Source organism: Pelophylax lessonae, assembly GCF_965119305.1.
Source record: "Pelophylax lessonae genome assembly, chromosome: 1".
NCBI lineage: Eukaryota > Metazoa > Chordata > Amphibia > Anura > Ranidae > Pelophylax > Pelophylax lessonae.
In genome coordinates, this window is record NC_138768.1 from 49,573,338 (window position 1) to 49,591,963 (window position 18,626).

General features: G+C 44.2%; 1 protein-coding gene and 1 long non-coding RNA gene across 3 annotated transcripts in view; one reads left to right on the top strand and one right to left on the bottom strand.

Moving 5' to 3' along the window:
* The window catches only part of LOC309553501, a 1,012,307-nt gene that overhangs the window by 930,291 nt on the left and 63,390 nt on the right, over window positions 1-18,626 (bottom strand). The window lies entirely within an intron of this gene.
* Window positions 1-18,626, top strand: part of DYM (dymeclin) — a 678,939-nt gene that overhangs the window by 76,635 nt on the left and 583,678 nt on the right. For both annotated transcript variants that reach the window (XM_082254562.1, XM_082254563.1), the window contains exon 3: window positions 9,039-9,091. In XM_082254562.1, the coding sequence (XP_082110688.1) occupies window positions 9,039-9,091 (53 nt within the window). The remainder of the gene's footprint in view (window positions 1-9,038; window positions 9,092-18,626) is intronic.

An 18,626-nucleotide genomic window follows, 5' to 3' on the forward strand; every position in this document is an offset into this window, starting at 1 on the left:
ACAGCTTGCTGCATACAGCAAGTGAAGTCAATACCTGAATACTTGGGAATCAGTGACTGAAATGATTGAAACCAGGGGATCAGCATCACGCCAAGATAACCAGCACTTTCAGATGGAAGTCGGTAATTGCAGCCTACATATCTGAGATGTGACAGAACATCTGAGCGATGCATTGGGCTTTTACAAGAGTATCAATGTTTATGGTCAACTTTGTTGGAAGAAGTGAAAGGCATAGCATTTCTTTAAATTACACCTGTGCTTAAACTATGGACATTAAAGAGGAAGTAAACCCATGTAAAAAAAATGTGTTAAAAAAAAAACCTGTAAAGACCAAGGCATAATGAGCTAGTATGCATTGCATACTAGCTCATTATGAAGTACTTACCTAAAAATGAAGCCCCCTCAGTGCTGACAGGACGGCCGTCCTGCTTCCTGGATCTCGTCCTCCGGCCATCTGATTGGCCGGGGGCGCGATTACATCACTCCCGCCGTTCACGGCACTGGTATCTGAAGGAACGGCACAGGTGGCCGTTCCTTCAGAGCGCATGCGTCGATGACGTCATCGGCTGCATGCATTGTAAATATCTCCTAAACGGTGCAAGTTTAGGAGATATTTATAACACCTATAGGTAAGCCTTAATGTAGGCCCACCTATAGGTAAATGTAAAAAGGGGTTTACAACCTCTTTAAATTATTTACTTCTTTTTAAGTAGTGAGAGAGACGTTAACCACTTGACCTCTAGAATATTTACCCCCCTTCATAACCAGGCCATTTTTTGTGTTATTTTAACTGACAATTGCACAGTCGTGCGACACTGTACCCAAATAAAATTGATGTCCTTTTTTTCCCCCCACAAACAGAGCTTTCTTTTGGTGGTATTTGATCACCTCTGCGTTTTTTTTTATTTTTGTCGCTATAATGGAAAAAAGACCATCAATTTTGGAAATTATTGAAAACTAGGGATGCACCGAAATGAAATTCTTGGCCGAAGCCGAATAATAATGAAATGCTTGGCCGAAGGCCGAATACCGAACGCGGTGTTTTGCATTTTTTCCATTTATTTTGCCAATTTTTAGGGGGCACGCTGATGGGCACATTTTATGTTAGGGGGCACGCTGATGGGCAAAACAAAACATTTAAATCAGCGTTGCTCTTAACATAAAATATGCCCATTAGCGTGCCCCTTAAAATAAAATATGCCCATCAGAGTGCCCCTTAACATAAAATATGCTCATCAGCATGTCCTTTAGCATAAAATAAGTGGCCCGCTGATGGCCACATTTTATGTCAAGGGAGCACTCTGTTGGGCACATTTTTTTTTCTTTTTTTTTTTTTTTTAAGGGGCACTTTATAGGGCACTCTAATGTAATGAGCATGGCAAGTGGCAACAACATATGGCAGTCTGCACACTAATGCTTGTGCAGCTGCCAGCTACCGTATTCTCCCCCAAATGTGCTCAGCTCCACATCACATACCTGAACTGCAGCCAGAGCCAAAAGCCGCGAACAGGGGGGCGGGGCGTGGACCTAGTGTGAAGGAGCCGCAGTCAGGAGCAGGGGGCGGGACGCGCGCGTGACGTCACACCCCCTACTCGCGGCTGGACAGGACACCGGCGGCGTGTGAGAAGGGAGCCACGAGCCGCAATGAGGAAGGTGAGCGGTCAGGGCGGAAGCTGACATTGTTCGGCTCAAAATTATTCGGCCTTTTGACTTATTCGGCCGAATGCCGAAAGTGCTATTTTCTCTATTTTCGGCCGAATAATGTTCGGCCGCCGAATATTCGGTGCATCCCTATTGAAAACCAATATTTATTACTTTCTGATATAAAACCTATCCAGTGAAAAAAATGTAAAAAATCAAATTTCTTCATCAGTTTAGGCCAATATGTGTTCTGCTACATCTTTTTGGTAAAAAAAAAAAAAAAATCCCAAACAGCGTCTATTGATTGGTCTAAAAACGATGGAATATATACTGGAATTTTATTCTTTATTTTTTTACTAGTAACGGTGGCGATCAGCGACTTATAGCAGGGCTGTGATATTGCGGCAGACAAATCAGACACTTTTGACACTTTTTGGGGAGCAGTGACCATAATACAGTGGTCACTGTACTGGGAAGGGGTTAACATCAGGGGCGATTAAAGGGTTAACTGTGTGCCTAGCTAGTGCCTGTGTTCTGTGTGGGAGGTGTAGTTACTAGGGGATGGCAATTATCCATGCCCCTGCTTTGCAGGAACACAGGATCAATGCCTTCCCTACTGACAGAACAGCGATATGCCTTGCTTACATGGTATAATCACAGCGGGAGTGGGACACCAGCAGCATGCATGCTCGCCCCAGACCCAAAACTGCAGGAGCATGTACTAGGTACGTGATCTTGCGCTGCAAGCTGCCTTGCTGCCGTATATGTAAGTTATATGGTCGGCCAGCAGTTAAAGTAGTTGTAAAGGTAGAAGGGTTTTTTTTATTGCCTTGCATTCTATACATTATGGTAAAAAACCTTCAGTGTGTAGCTCCCCCCACCCACCTTTATTTTTATCTAAATCCAGTGCTATGTCTGAGAGCAGCGGCCCTCTCCCTTCTCAAAGGGTAGATTGATTGCAGCAGGAGCCATTGGCTTCTAGTACTGTTAATCAAATCCCAGGACGGGGTTGAGCCACACTATCTGTCAATAGACGCAGGCAGCGCAGCTTGGGATGGAGCCTGCAGGCGTGCCACAATAGTAAGCAGCTTCCTATGAAGGCACACCGAGAAGGAGGAGCCAGGAGCGCTGGCGGGGGACCCCCGAAGAGGAGGTTCAGGGCTGCTCTGTTCAAAACCATTGCATCAAAAGAAACTGCGTTTCTGACTAAGAGCCGGTTCACACTACCTCGACCAGAAAGTCGCCCCATGAAGGAGCGACTTTTTAGCGTGACTTTTTGAGATTTTTTTAGAGACTTTTAAGCGACTTGTAAGATACTTGGAAGAGACTTGTGCACTACTTTGAAGAGAGACTTAAATTATAGGTGACTTTGTCTGTGGGGAATGCCTGGCTAATCTTTTTTTCTTCCTGGAAAGTCTGATGACAAGTCGCTTGAAATAAGAGAAGGATCCGACTAAGAGCCGGTTCACACTATGGCGATCCGACTTAGGGGGCAACCTGTGAAGTCGCCTGCAGCGTGACTTCGGTGCGACTTGCACGGACTTCACATAATGGAAGTCAATGCAAGTCGCCTCCAGGTCGCCCCGAAGTAGTACTGGACCCTTTTCCTAAGTTGGAGTGATTTGTGTCGCTCCTATTAGAATGGGTCCTGTATTACACAACGGACCGCGACTTGTCAGTCTGACAAGTCGTCTGACAAGTCGTACTAGTGTGAACCGACACTTAGAGGCAACTCCCATTTAAGTCTATGTGCACAAGTCGGATAGAGGTCGCATTGACTTAGTACAGGAACCATTTCTAAAGTCGGAGCGACTTCAGTAGTGCATATTAAGGCTCCGTTCACATTAGGTCGCTCCGACTTAGGGGGCGGCCTGTGAAGTCGCGTGCATCGCCACTTTGGCGCGACTTGCACGGATTTCACATAATGGAAGTCAATGCAAGTCGACTCCAGGTCGCCCGGAAGTAGTACAGGACCCTTTTCCTAAGTCGGAGCGACTTGTGTCGCTCCTATAAGAACCGGTCCTGTACTACACTATGGGAGCGACCGACCGCGACTTGTCAGGCTGACCAAGTCGCCTGACAAGTCGTACCAGTGTGAATGGACACTAAGACGGCTCTCATTCATTTACATTGCATTTGTGATGACAAGAGACTTGGGGCGACTTGAGGGCACACAAGTCGTGTCCCAAGTCTAGTGTGAACCGGCTCTAAAGGTGAAGTAACCTTTTAATACAAGCCCTAACAGACCTCTGTAGCTGAAGGCACAGTGGACAAGTTACTCCTGAAATTCACAAGAAAGTCTTTGAAGTCAGGTTTCAGTTGATTTGAAATATCTTGCAGCTCCTGAAGGAATAATTTTAGCAAGGGTTCCCTAGGATCTGAACATTATTTCATGGGTTCCTCTGAATTGAAAAGGTTGAGCCCTACGACCCTTTGCAATGGCTATGTCAGGTATGCGAGGCTGAAAACTGGTTCACTGAACTTTTTTTTACCCTAGTATTAGAAGCTTCTGGGTAGTGTAACATGGACAAAACCTTTTTTTTAAAGCTTCTCGGGTGCAGTTTTGTAAATCAGATGAAGTTGTCTTTCATCAGCAAGTAGTCATGAAATACTGCAGAGCGCTTTTCTTTCAGCCGATTTGTTAATACAGGTTTGGTTCCAGGCAGTTTCTCACGTTTTATGTTGAGGTCCCACAAATACGTTCTACCATAGCTTGGAAGTTCACGGTTATTTCGCCCCATTGATGGCTCCCCCGGCACCACCAGACACTGACATCCAGTCCAGTGAAAGCATCAGCTTCGTTTCTCGCTTCCTGTCCCTGATTTATATTTCATTTCCGATGATAATTCACGGCACAGTTCCCCCTTCCAGAAGTGTGACAGCTCGTAGCTTTTGCTTTGTTACGCTGATGGACATTTGGTTTCAATTAGAAAGTGAGTATTGGGCCAGAACTGAAGACCACCTTAGAGATAAAATTGAGATTTCCAAGAAAAAAAAGCAGAGAATGAGCTTGGAGGATCAGGAATGAAGAGCTTGGCCTGAAGTAAATGCACAGAGTGAGCCAAAACAAGGGGATTATGAGCTGGGCTCAGATTGCATGATAAGCACAGTAGAGGCTGCAGAGAAGATACTGCAGAGCAATGTATAATATTAATGATGATGATACTTCCCTTCTGATTCCACCCAACCCTAAAGCTGAAGTTTAATCCGCTTATATTGTGGTTCACCCCCCCCCCCCTCTCTCCTTCATCAACATGCTAATTAAAATTTTAAATAAACCCTTTGTTTAAATTACATACTTTATGCTGGGTCTCTGTGCTTCTCTATTTCACTGCAAGTACCGGGTTGGCTCTACTCGGCCCTGCTTGGCCCGGTTTGCTTTTCCACTGCTGGTACCGCATGGTACGGTGTTGGAACGGTTCGGTACGGTATGGTTTGCTTTTCCACTAAAGTAGTACTAAAGTTAAGTGGGTGGGATGTGGGTGGGATAACAACGATTCTCTGACCAATCAGTGGCTAGTAGTGACTGCATGCAAAGGATTGTGGGATATGGTACCGGGTATGGTACCTCTTGGAACCACAATCGAGGTGGTACTGTTTTTGAGAGCCGTAGCAATCGGTTCCATGCAGTGGAAAAGCGCCACCGTACCGTACCGAACCGTACCATGCGGTACCAGCAGTGGAAAAGCACAAAAGCGAGCCGAACCGTTCGGTTCCATGCAGTGGAAAAGCGCTATATGTAATGCAGACAGATCATGAGTGGTGGGAGGGTGAAATCTGATGTATGAAAGGGATGGACCAGGGACAGACGGAGCTAAATGACGGTGGACTTTCTCCAGCCAGTAAATGGGGGATGGGCCACCTGACTTGCTGCAGTTTCTAATGTACACTGTGCTGTGTGAGATGCTCATAGTGTGCAGTGAAATCAGAGTAAGCAATACTATAGAACAGAGCCTCCAGCATGAACAGTGATCAGGACATTAGTGAAATCACAAGGTATGACTTCACCAATTCTCACCACTGAAATAACTAACTAAAGCTATGAGAGAGAAAACTTTCGTGGTTCATCTTTGGCAAAATGGAACCGTCTAGATTTTCCTAATAACGTGGCAAATCTTGACTTTTTGGGTTCAGGCTTACTATCATGGACATGCACATGGGGTGTGCCGAATGTGCCTGAGCCCACCTTAATTACTCTGTGCCGTGCAGATTCCCCCTACTGCCCTGGCCCCCCTCCTATAGTGCTGCCGGCTTCCTCCTTTTCCCGTTGCTGCAGAGAAAGGGACTGAGGAATCTGTCTCAAAAGGTAGACATTAGGAGTCTGTTTAGACCCCTGATATTTCACCAAAGCCTCCCAACTGGGCACCTAACAAAAGTGTAAAAAAATTTAAATTTTAAAAAATTATTAAAAAAAAAAACTACTGACCCCAATCTCTGCCTTACTGACACCGTCCACTGCTCTTCTGACTGACACACTGTCCACTATGCTGACACTTCCATTGTCTTACCGACACCAACCTTTTCCTCACTGACATCGTCCTCTGTCGTCCTGACACCATCTGTGTTTTTATACATTATAAAAAAAAAAAAAAAAAAATATATATATATATATATATAAAATCACAAAAGTAAGTACACCCCTCACATTTTTGTAAATATTTTATTCTATCTTATGATGTGACAACACTGAGGAAATGACACTTTGCTACAATGTAAAGTAGTGAGTGTACAGCTTGTATAAGGGCTCTTTCACACGGACGTTCCATATGTCCGTAAATCACCCCATCCGTTTGCGGTTGATTTACGGACATAATGAATGTCTATGGGATTGCGGATGTCAGCGGATGACCATCCGATTTTCGTCCTTTCAGTTCTGTTCCATTTTTTGTAACGGAACAGAACCCTATTTTTGTTCCGTTTAAAAAACGGAAAGGAAGCAAAATCGGATGTCAGCGGTGTCATCCGCTGACATCCGCAATGCCCATAGACATACATTATGTCTGTATATCATCCGCAAACTGATGGGATGATATGCGGACATACGGAGCGGATGACACAAGTGTCATCCGCTCCATTTAAAAAAAAAAAAAAAAAAAAGCACCGGAGCGGAGAGGAAAAACTGAACGGCCGTGTGAAAGAGCCCTAACAGTGTAAACTTGCTGTCCCCTCAAAATAACTCAACACAGCCATTCATGTCTAAACCGCTGGCAACAAAAGTGAGTAAGTGAAAATGTCCAAATTGGGCCCAATTCGCTATTTTCCCTCTCATGTGACTCAGTGTTATAAGGTCTCAGGTGTGAATGGGGAGCAGGTGTGTTAAATTTGGGGTTATCGCTCTCACTCTCTCATACTGGTCACTGGAAGTTCAACATGGCACCTCATCGCAAAGAAATCTGAGGATCTGAATAAAAGAATTGTTGCTCTACATAAAGATGGCCTAGGCTATAAGAAGATTGTCAAGATCCTGAAAGTGAACTGCAGCACGGTGGCCAAGACCATACAGCAGTTTAACAGGACAGGTTCCACTCAGAACAGGCCTCGCCATGGTCGACCAAAGAAGTTGAGTGCACGTGCTCAGCGTCCTATCCAGAGGTTGTCTTTGGGAAATAGATGTATGAGTGCTGCCAGCATTGCAGAGGTTGAAGGGGTGGGGGTCAGCCTGTCAGTGCTCAGACCATACGCCACACACTGCATCAAATTGGTCTGCATGGCTGTCATCCCAGAAGGAAGCCTCTTCTAAAGATGATGCACAGGAAAGCCTTCAAACAGTTTGCTGAAGACAAGCAGACTAAGGACATGGATTACTGGAACCATGTCCTATGGTCTAATGAGACCAAGATAAACTTATTTGGTTCAGATGGTGTCAAGTGTGTGTGGCGGAACCCAGTTGAGTACAAAGACAAGTGTGTCTTGCATACAGTCAAGCATGGTGGTGGGAGTTTCATGGTCTGGGACTGCATGAGTGCTGCTGGCCCTGGGGAGCTACACTTCATTGAGGGAACCATGAATGCCAACATGTACTGTGACATACTGAAACAGAGCATGATCCACTCCCTTCAGAGACTGGGCCCCAGGGCAGTATTCCAACATGATGACCCCAAACACACTTACAAGATGATCACTGCCTTGCTAAAGAAGCTGAGGGTAAAGGTGATGGACTGGCCAAGCATGTCCCCAGACCTAAACCCTATTGAGCATCTGTGGGGCATCCTCAAACGGAAGGTGGAGAAGCACAAGGTCTCTAACATCCACCAACTCCGTGATGTCATCCTGGAGGAGTGGAAGAGAACTCCAGTGGCAACCTGTGAAGCTCTGGTGAACTCCATGCCCAAGAGGGTTAGGGCAGTGCTGGAAAATAATGGTGGCCACACAAAATATTGACACTTTGGGCCCAATTTGGACATTTTCACTTAGGGGTGTACTCACTTTTGTTGCCAGCGGTTTAGATAATGGCTGTGTGTTGATTTATTTTGAGGGGACAGCAAATTTACACTGTTATACAAGCTGTACACTCACTACTTTACATTGTAGCAAAGTGTCATTTCTTCAGTGTTGTCACATGAAAAGATATAATTTACACAAATGTGAGGGTTGTACTCACTTTTGTGAGATACTGTATATATATATATATATATATATATATATATATATATATATATATATATATATATATACACACACACACAAAGGTGTGTTTGCGCTTTTGGGTGCACACCCAAATGCATTAGGCTATGCACACCTATGCCTGCTATAAAGAAGGGTCAGAATGCCACAATGAACGTTTCTTTCCTTCCCAAAGAGACTAGGAACTTTCCTTTCCCAAGCATAATTCTGTTTTTTTTTTTAAAACAAAAATCTATGCTACATCCCTGTTGTTCCTCTTGTACCCCATCTAACAGTACCTGTGTAATAAATTGCTGTCTGCTGTTTTTGGCTCCCTCTGTCATGTCGCAGCTCTCTAGCAATCCCGGTGAAGTGACCGTGTTCAGGCCTAGTGGTTGGTTGCTAGACCAGAGCACTATCATATGGCTCCTCCTTACCTGGAAGCACCAGCATTGCCCTTGGCTATAATGGAGGAACGAGTAGTGGGGGAGCACTAGCAGGGTGACCATCAGTGGGACTGAAGATGCCCTTTGCAAAGACCCTTTCACTTTGTCCTGCATGGGCAAGGGGACTGTGTAAAAAAAGAAAATATATATATATATATTTTGAGAGGCTTCAGTGAACTCTAATGATCATTTTGTTTGTTCCTGTAAAACATGAGCTCCACTGCCTGGGTTGCATATTGGGTGTCAGCCTCTGGTTGTGACATTGTCTAACAGCTTTTATACATTTTACTGCAGCTTTTTTAATTTGTATGTTTAGATCACTAATCTGAAATGTTAATTTTCTTTCAGTGCTGATTCAAAGTTGTTGGAGGAAGCCACCATCAACATCTGCAAATCATTAAGTAAGTATTTTGGTATGCTAGGCCAGTTTCATTTAAAACTGATATTTTAATATTCTAACCGTAGAACTAGTTTTGTGTTAGAACTGGAGGCTCATTGCCACATCCCAAATAAAAAGTGAAACCGAGAAGAGGGGGCCCCATGGGGATTTTCTAGGCATAGGCTAGCAAGGTACCAGTAATGCAAAAAATGTAAGAAGTGTGTAAAATCAACAGATTCTTATTCAAACCATAATAAAATGGTAAATAGTATCACCAGATATAAAGTTTAAAGTGGAACTTCTGCTTATGTCGTTCCCCCCCCCCCCTCTCTGGTGCCACAATTGGCAACTTTTAGGGGGGAGGGCGGAGCGGGTATCTGTTTTTGGCAGGTACCTTGTCCCCATTTCCTTCGGACTTCGCCGCGGCGAGGTTCGTCACAGGTTCGGCCCCCCTACTCCTCCCTCTGTTTCGTGGCCAATTACCGAGCGCAGCGTGCTTCGCGCATGTACAGAAGGGACCAGGCGTGAAGTCGCAAGGCTTCACTGCCGGGTTCCCTCACCGGCAATGGCGGCGGCCGCACCCGACAGCCAATGGAAACATCAGCTGCGTTGCCGACGTCGCTGGACTTAAGGACAGTTAAGTGTCCTAATATTAAAAGTTAGCAGCTACAGTATGTGTAGCTGCTGACTTTTAATTTTTGGAGGGGGGGGGGAACTCCGCTTTAAGAACTAAGGTGCAATATACAGACACAATGCCATAGATCATAACAAATGTTGCTCATGGCCAGGAACATGGGGTCGGTCTCATGAGATTAGAGGCCAGTCCGGAACATCGTTCACAGAAATATCCCAACATTTTTCAAAATCTGATACAATTTATTCTTCAGGGGAAGATCAGAGCACATTCTAGTTTTTTAAAAGTACAATGGTAACAGGTTAGTGTTTTACAAAGATGAATAAACCGTTAAACAACATCCATATACAAATTACAACAAAACTACAAAATTATAACAATTTGCAGTAGTCATGATATATCAGTGTGTTAGCATAAAACATAAGTGGTAGCATCAACCTCCTAGACATGCCCCCCCCCCCCCCCCCCGTGTGGAGAAAGTATCCCTATTTATATGCTGGAGATTATTGATTAAGAAATAAAGGGGCCAAACCTGCACAGACTGCCCAACCAATCCAGAGCAGAGTGTAACAGGTGGACCCCCTGAACATAATCCTTATACATAAAGGAGAACCTCCACATAGAAACAGCTCATTGCGATCCCGCTGGCCCGATCTGGCATTCGGTGTCACCGCACATGCGCTGCGCAGTGACCTCAGACGCCAACGGGCCGCCGTCTCGTGAGAAGGGGCCACGCTCCAATCAAATGGACTGGGAGTTTGTGGGGAAACACAGGTCAGCGCCTGGTAATGACGCCGGCCAGTGATGCACAGCACAATTTCTATTGGCCCCATGCGTCAGAAAGGCACTATGGGGGCTTACGTGTGTGGGGATGCAAGAAGAAAGGAGGGCGCCAAGGACATCCAGTGGCCAATTCTAAATATACAGGAGGGCAGGTCCGAGGAGAGAAAAAAACTGCAGATAAATGAAAATACAAATTAATACATATACACATACTTATTTGCAAATAGCAAAATATGCATCACCAGAATGAGTCCCCCCACACTGATGGGTAGTCTCTTTGCCTCTCTGTTTGATCAGATGCTATTGCTGGTATGGTCACACATGTACGTATTTACATACTCTATACTTTATACTGATTTACAATTGATATAAATTTTCCCTCCTAATCCAGCGGTCTAAGGTCCTGACATCATCGTGACTTATGCAGTGTCTATAGCTCTGCATAGGACTTGATATAAAGTCAAAATAGTTCACCACCAGAATATGGGGGAGCGGGATCTGCCAGGGGAGCGGAGGAAGCACTTTTACTCTCTCTTAGAATAAACAAACAAGTAAAGCTTTGTTCACGTGTGCAGCTTGGGGGGCAGTAAAGCCAGGTGGTTGAACTGCCGTTTTACTGTCCCCTGACTGCCTGCCTGCCTAAAGGATAACATGCAGCGGCTCACAGCTGTACACATGTCCTTAACCACTTGAGTCCCGGAGCCATTTTTTCATTAAAAAACTGACCTTTTGTATGTTTACATCCATTTTTCGTGTGATCTTTTTTTTTTTAATGAATAAAAAATAGGGCTTTCATCTGTTCAAAGTAACGGATGTTTGCGGAAGCAGATGTAAATGGATAATCCTCCATTTACATTCGTTTTTCCATAGGAATGCATTAATGTCCGTTTTTCATTTGTCAGATGGATGAAAACGGACGAATGGTCCATATGTGTGAAAGGGGCCTAAGGAGGTAGTAAAGATGCCATTCCTGAGCTGTGGGGCTCTTGGCAAATTTTCCAACATTTCAGGGAATCCACTGGCAGCCTGGCATCATTTGGACTGCCAATGGCGGTGATAGCGGGGTGGAACAGTGAGTTCTGGTGGATATATCTCTCTACTTGTGTCCCTGAGGAGGGTCACTTCAAGCAATGCTCTCTAAAATGCGTGTCGCCGCGACACGTGGCAACTCACCTGATCATTGTGCAACACAATGCATATACCGTGTGTTGTGTTGTGGTGCGTTACATGGTTTAAAAAGGGTCAAGTACATGTTGCATGAATGGGCTGTCTTTGTACAACACGTTAACGTGTGCCATAGAGTGCAATGATGCCTCCCTGCAGGAATGTGAACGGACCCGAGTGATGCAATATTCAGCATGTGATTTTAGATGCAGAAAAATAAAATTCAAGCCTTGGGTGGAACTGACCAGTCATTTTAGTTTGTATGGGTCACTGTGTACAATTTAGTTTGTATGGGTCATTGTGTAAATTATGATTGAGTGTTTTGGAGTAGTTTGTTGTGGTATTTGATGTTGGTAAAATAGGAGTTATTACCGTTTTTGTTCCAGACTGTTCTTGAGTTACACTTTGTGGTCAGAAGGGAATGTTCAAATTGGGGTAGTTGCCCAGGGGCATAGGTTGTTAAAATGCATCTCTAACCCAACTACTTATTTTTTTTTTTTTCATTTTTGTGAAAGAATATAACTTCTATTAGTTTTTTGTCCTTTTGCTCAATAGCAACATACATTGTCAGTTTTTTTTTTTTTTAGACAGGCAGGGAATACCCCCTGCTGGGACCCACCGATACACTGATTTATGGCTGCAGCCATTGATCAAGAAAAGTTTTCGGTCCCTTTCACAGGAGTTGATAAACTGACTTCTGTTCATCAGGCACAGCCAGACATTGTTCGAAATTTGGGCAGTCCCTGCTGAACCAGCCAAATTTGGCTCAGTGTATGACCACCCATAGCCCCATGAATGGGGAGTTATCCTTTAAAGTTTACTCCCCCCCCCCCCCCCCTACCTATTTTCTCCTATGTATTCTCTGTTCTCCAGGGTGGATACAAAATCAATGATTTTTTTTATTTAAATCTGATTTTTTTTTTTTATCAAATTTATTTTAATAAAATGCTTTTGGAGTAAAAATCTATCTAAAGTTATGTAATAAATGATATCTGTATATTCTGCAATATTTAAAATTTTGGTAGAGAACATGCACAGAATTGATGCATTCACACAATTTCACAGTTACTACCAGCAAGAATGAGTCCACACATTTAACCACTTAAGCCCCGGAAGATTTTACCCCCTTCCTGACCAGGGGGTATTTTGCGATTCGGCAGTGCGTGACTTTAACGGACAATTGCGCGGTCGTGCGACGCTGTACCTAAACGAATTTGACGTCCTTTTTTTCCCACAAACAGAGCTGTCTTTTGGTGGTATTTGATCACCTGTGCGATTTTTTTTTTTTTTTTTTTTGATCATGCGCTATAAACAAAAAAAGAGCGTAAATTTTGCAAAAATAACAATATTTTTCACATTTTTATATGAAATTCCCAAAAAAAATGTAAAAATCAAAATTTTTTAACATTTTCGGCCAATTTGTTTTATGCTACCTATGTTTGGTAAAAAAAAAATCGCAAAAAGCGTATTTTGATTGGTTTACGCAAAAGTTATCGTGTTTACTAACAAAGGGAAAGATTTTTGTCATTTTTGTTAATGGCGGCGATCTGCGTTTTTTTTTCTTTTTCTTTTGCGGTACTGTGACATTGCGGCGGACAGATCGGACCCTTGACTGACATTTTTGACACTTTTGGGGTTACCAGTGACATTTCTACAGTAATCAGTGCTATACATATGCACTGTTACTGTAAAAATACACTGGTAGTGAAGGTGTTAACTTTATTTGAGAGGGAGGGGCTGTGTGTGTCCCTAGGGGCGTGATTCTAACTGTGATTGGCTGTGGCTTGAAGTGTAGGAACAATGATCAACATAGTAGAACCGTATGGTCATTGTTTCTACACAGGAGAGAATGACAGGTGGCTTTTTTACACTAGCCGCCTGCCTTTCTCCCGCTGTCACAGACGATCGTGAGTGAGCAGCGGACATCGGGTCCGCCGCTCACACGTGCGGGGTGGTCTGTGACCGTGCGGGAGCGGGAGCGCGCCCGCTCCCCAGAGCCTCACAGGCTAGTGACGTACCGGTACGTCACTTTGCCTGTGAGGAGCTGACCGCCGCAGTATATGTACTTGCGGCGGTTGGCAAGTGGTTAAAGAGCACCTGGCATTTCAGATCCATCATGGCAGCGCCTGTTAGTGGGCATCCAATCACCTGCTGCAGCCACACCCCTCACCCTGTTGTCACCCACATCACCAGCCATCCCATTAAAGTGAATGGGACTGTTGGAGGAGCCACTGCAGGACAGAGATGACAGATACGCTTTAAAAATTATTTAAATCGAGTTGATTTAAGTCTTTTTATTCGTGATTTAAATCCTGATTTAAATCAAATCCACCCTGCTGTTCGCCCCTTCTTTTTTTTTTTTTCCTTTCCACTCCTTACTATAGGCCTTACATTTGGTGTTTATCCATTAGTAGAATCTCTTACAGAAGTATGCTTTTCATGATGAATCTTTTTTTGGTATAGAAAGAAGTGCCCCCTTGGGATACATGTACCAAGGCTGTACAAAATGCTTATAGTGACAGTATGGTTTCTTCAGTATTTATCATTGGGAGAAGGACCCTTCACATGCAAAATGATTTCTATCCTGTGCTGGGTATTGTTTGAGTGTATGTGTGCCAAAATGTTTTTTTTAAATTTTAGATCAAGGAGTTGTTGGAATCCCTTTTTTTTTTTTTCTTTTTTTTTTTTCTTATTGTCTCTGTCCCTGTTGGGGAGACTAACCCTCCTTGTCCTGATTACCGTTTTTTTTTTTTTTTTTTTTAAATTTAAGAAAGGTTTCATTGAACCAAAAGGAACATCGACATTCTGGTGTCCATTCAAGAAAACATTGATTTTTCATAGTTAATCAAAGAGTAATGTACAGCTTTACACAGTCTACTCATGAAACGCATGCAGGAGAAAAGACGCCAATAAGAGTCTAAACCACATTGTATAAGCAACTGGAAAATACATTGCAGAAGCCTCATTTTAACCAATTTTACTGGGCTTCAGCCCAAGTATCAAGCCAGAGTGGCCCATATCCTTTCAAATTTACCCGGGTAACCTCAATGCTGATGCACAAATCTTTAAAAAATAGGAGTATCGCCCGTGTGAGTCAGCCATTGTTTAACTGAGAAGCGGTCAGAGGATTTCCAGAATATTAGAAGAGTTTTGCGGAAAAAGAGCACGCGATATAGACACTCTAGTCAATTCCTCTAACACACAATCACTTAAAATACCAAGGAGACAGTGTTTTGGGTCAAGAGGAACTGAGGTTTGAAAGACTCTATTAACTTTATGGTATAGGGGTGGGAGCGGACAGATTCGGGCATGCCTTCCCTGCCCTCGGAGATATCTGAGGAACTGGAGGCCCCCATCACGGTAGAGGATCTGGACTTTGCTCTGGCACAATCTAAACCTAGAGAGGCATCGGGGCCGGATGGCTTCACTCCGTCCTATTATAAGACTTTCCATGATGTTCTCTCCCTCCACTTGCTAGTTGCCCTCAATGTGATTAAAGACGGCCACCCTTTTCCGGCTGACTCGTTACCGGCCCATATCTCCCTGATACCCAAAGAGGGTAAGGACCTGTCCCGTTGCTGCAACTATCGCCCTACAGCACTGAAATTGTTTGCTAAAATCTTGGCCAACAGGCTTATAGGGCACGTTCCGTCTTAGGTCCACATTGATCAGGCAGGTTTTGTCCCCCTCAGGGAGCCGCGGGATAACACCATCCGGGTCCTCAACTTGATTCATGCTGCCAGGTCTTCCAAAACTCCCCTTCTCCTTCTATCCACGAATGCGGAGAAGGCTTTTGACAGGGTTAACTGGCAGTTCATTAGGGCAGTCCTGACCCACATTGGCCTCGGGCCATCCATGCTCTCTTGGATTTTGTCCCTCTATTCGCATCCCTCGGCTGTGGTCAGAATCAATGACACTCGTTCCGACTTCTTCCCCATCTCCAATGGGACTCGTCAGGGGTGCCCTCTATCGCCCCTAATCTTTATCCTTACCCTGAAAGACTCTATTAAGGGTGGTTAAAACTGCTAGCCAGTAGCAGTGTAGTTTTGGGCAGTGCCAAAGGAGATGTATGAGGTCTCTCCTGGCGTGCCTACAATTACAGCAAAGCGAATCTGGCAGCAGTTCCATTTTATGTAACTTATAGGGTGTGTGGTGGGTTCTTCTCAGCAGAATGTATAGTCCCTGATCACTGTTGTTACTGAGACAATAATGGCAAATTCAAAAAAGTCATCACAAAACATGAAGTGAGGCTAAATCATTTAGTGGGGACATCTGTTCCAGCAAGAGCTAAGTGGGCTTTACATTCACTTTTTAGAGATTTCCTCTCATTTCCTGTTGTATTTCAAGCACAGAAAGAAAATGAAAATGCAGTGAGACAGCACAATAAAAGTCAATGGGCCTTTAAACCCTTTCTACACTATATAAAACTAAAACGCCATAAATGTTTTGGCAATAGATAGACTTTAAAGCCTAAGTGCAGCTATCAATGATGTACCCATCCTCCATTTATAGAAGCTGTAGTATGGCTTCTATGAATGGAGCAGCTGAGAGGAAAGGACAGGCATAAGTTGGGCTCTCCTATATTTGAGGACTGAATGTCCACAAAGAGATCTTTTTCAGAGAAGATCAATCGCTCAATTATAAACAGCTTTATTAAAGTATATTTGGTAAAAATAGAACATGAAAAATTGCAAAAACCTCCAACATAACAAAAAGTTAAAATGACAACATTGTCAAAACTAGACAAGAAAGCTGCTGCAGTCACCATCACAAACCACTCATCCAATCCGAAGGTTAAATCAAAGAGGAGTGGCAGCAGATGGAGTATAATGTGGCTTTTACCACAGTTTGCCAGACTATGGCTTCAAAGGTAGTACAGGGCCAGATGTGATATGGAGTATATGAGGAATGAATGGATGGCTGGATCTGCTGAGACAATCAGTGGTGCATATGCATAGTACAGCCGTAAGTGCAGGTACAGGCGGTCCCCGGGTTACGAACACAATAGGGACTGTAGGTTTGTTCTTAAGTCGAATTTGTGTGTAAGTTGAAACAGTGCATTTTTAAGTAACTTCAGTCTGTGCAGGGATGTGGGACGTTTTGAGTGCTTCTGGGCGTGCAGTCATGTTATCTGGGGCTCTTGTGGCCATGCAATACATACACTACTGCTGTGTGGAATGTGTCTGGCGGTGCAAGATGGCTGCTCAGCGGTATCCGGGACAAGCGTAGAGCACAAGTGACCCAAATTTATATCCGTTCGTAAGTAGTAAGTACGAGTCGTTCGTAACTCGGATGTTCGTAACTTGGGGACTGCCTGTAAAGTCTGAATGGGGTCTGCACACTGATGTGCTGAATGGTAGCCCAATGGCTAGCTTGGCTGTGTGAAGCTGGACTGTGGGCAGGTGGACGGATTCAGATAGGAGTGGTGAGCGTGCAGTATCTTGCTAGGAGGCCGGCTACACATGGGTGAGTCGGTGTCCTATGGACAGTATACACAAAGTATGTTAGTGCGATCTCACCACTCCCCCCCCGCTGCGCTGAAGGCTCCTCATGGACAGAATCCACATAAAGTCCTCTAGAGCAGTGGTCCTCAACCCTGGTCCCCAGGGCCCACTAACAGGCCAGATTTGCAAGATAACTGAAATACATCCCAGGTGATATCATTTGCTGCTCATTGATTGCAGTACTCTAGTCTGCATCTCCCCAAGGTAATACTTAAAATCTGGCCTGTTAGTGACCCCCGAGGACCGAAGTTGAGGACCACTGCACTAGAGCACTCTTCGTTAATGCCGCTCCGTGTGTGCAGTGTCGGTCAACAGGTAGATGTCGTGAGTGTTGGAGTCTGCAGGGTCTGGTCTAAGAATGGACGTCACAAAGGTAATAACGCCATGCTGACGTGTTTCGCCTGTGAAAATGAGCTTCTTCAAAGCCCAGGGCTTTCCTAATGAGAACCTGTGACATCCTGTTAGTTGTAATAACCACCAATGGTGGGAGGTTGGTTGTCAGGCAGGATGGAGGAAGATTTTCACTAACGGAAGAGGAATTGGCACTGACTGTTGGTTATGTCCCTCATGCTGATTTTTCTGTTTGTGATTTTGGCTGCACATTGTCATTAAAGCAGAACTAAAGGGATTAATACTCACCATTCCAGCTGTCTTTCTCCAGTACCGGACTCTTAACCTGTGTGCCGGGCTTTTGCCGTCTTCATTGGCTGGCATCACTCTTGCGCATGGGAGGAAGGCCGCCATTCCAGCACACAAAGATCGTCCCGGTGCTGTAAGCTGGGCTGCGTATGTGCAGCTCGGTTTCAGTGGCAGAGAAGACAGCGAGCATGAAGGTAGAGGCTTCTTTTTTTTTGCAGGAGATGAATGTCAATGTCTTTTGCAATAAATGCCTGTCTGTTCACGGTTTGTTGCAATGGAACTTAAGCTCTGCTTTAAAGCCGGACTACAGCCAAAAAGAACACAATAAAATGATTATCCCATTAAAAGATAAAGTAACAAAACCAGCTTTTGCTGCAGTTGTCACCTTCAATCCAGAGATTTTCCCCGCAGAACTTTTTTGGTTGCCACTAGTTGTTTTCAGTCTGATCAGCACCCATTTCTAAACCCTGGTTGTCCTGTGCCATCCCCTGTCAATGACTGGACAGTGAAAGAAGAAGCAGCACAGTGATGAGCTCCTCTATTAGTCACCCTGCTCTCTGTCAGCATGCTTATTGTAAGCACATGAACTTGACTGTCTGCTTGTACTGCATCTTCCTCTCGCACTCCATCTCAGCTGTGCAGGGGCTGCAAAAGGCTTATGCCAGGTAGTCACACAGCTTGTATTAAAAAAAATAAATAAAAAAAATCAATGTAAGGATGTAATAATAATGGTTACAAAGCTGCATTAATTTGTGTCTTTTATGTCTGCTGAGAGTTCAGCAAAATTGTACTAGCTCTTTGATTCATTTGTTTTAATTACTTGAAGATGTTCC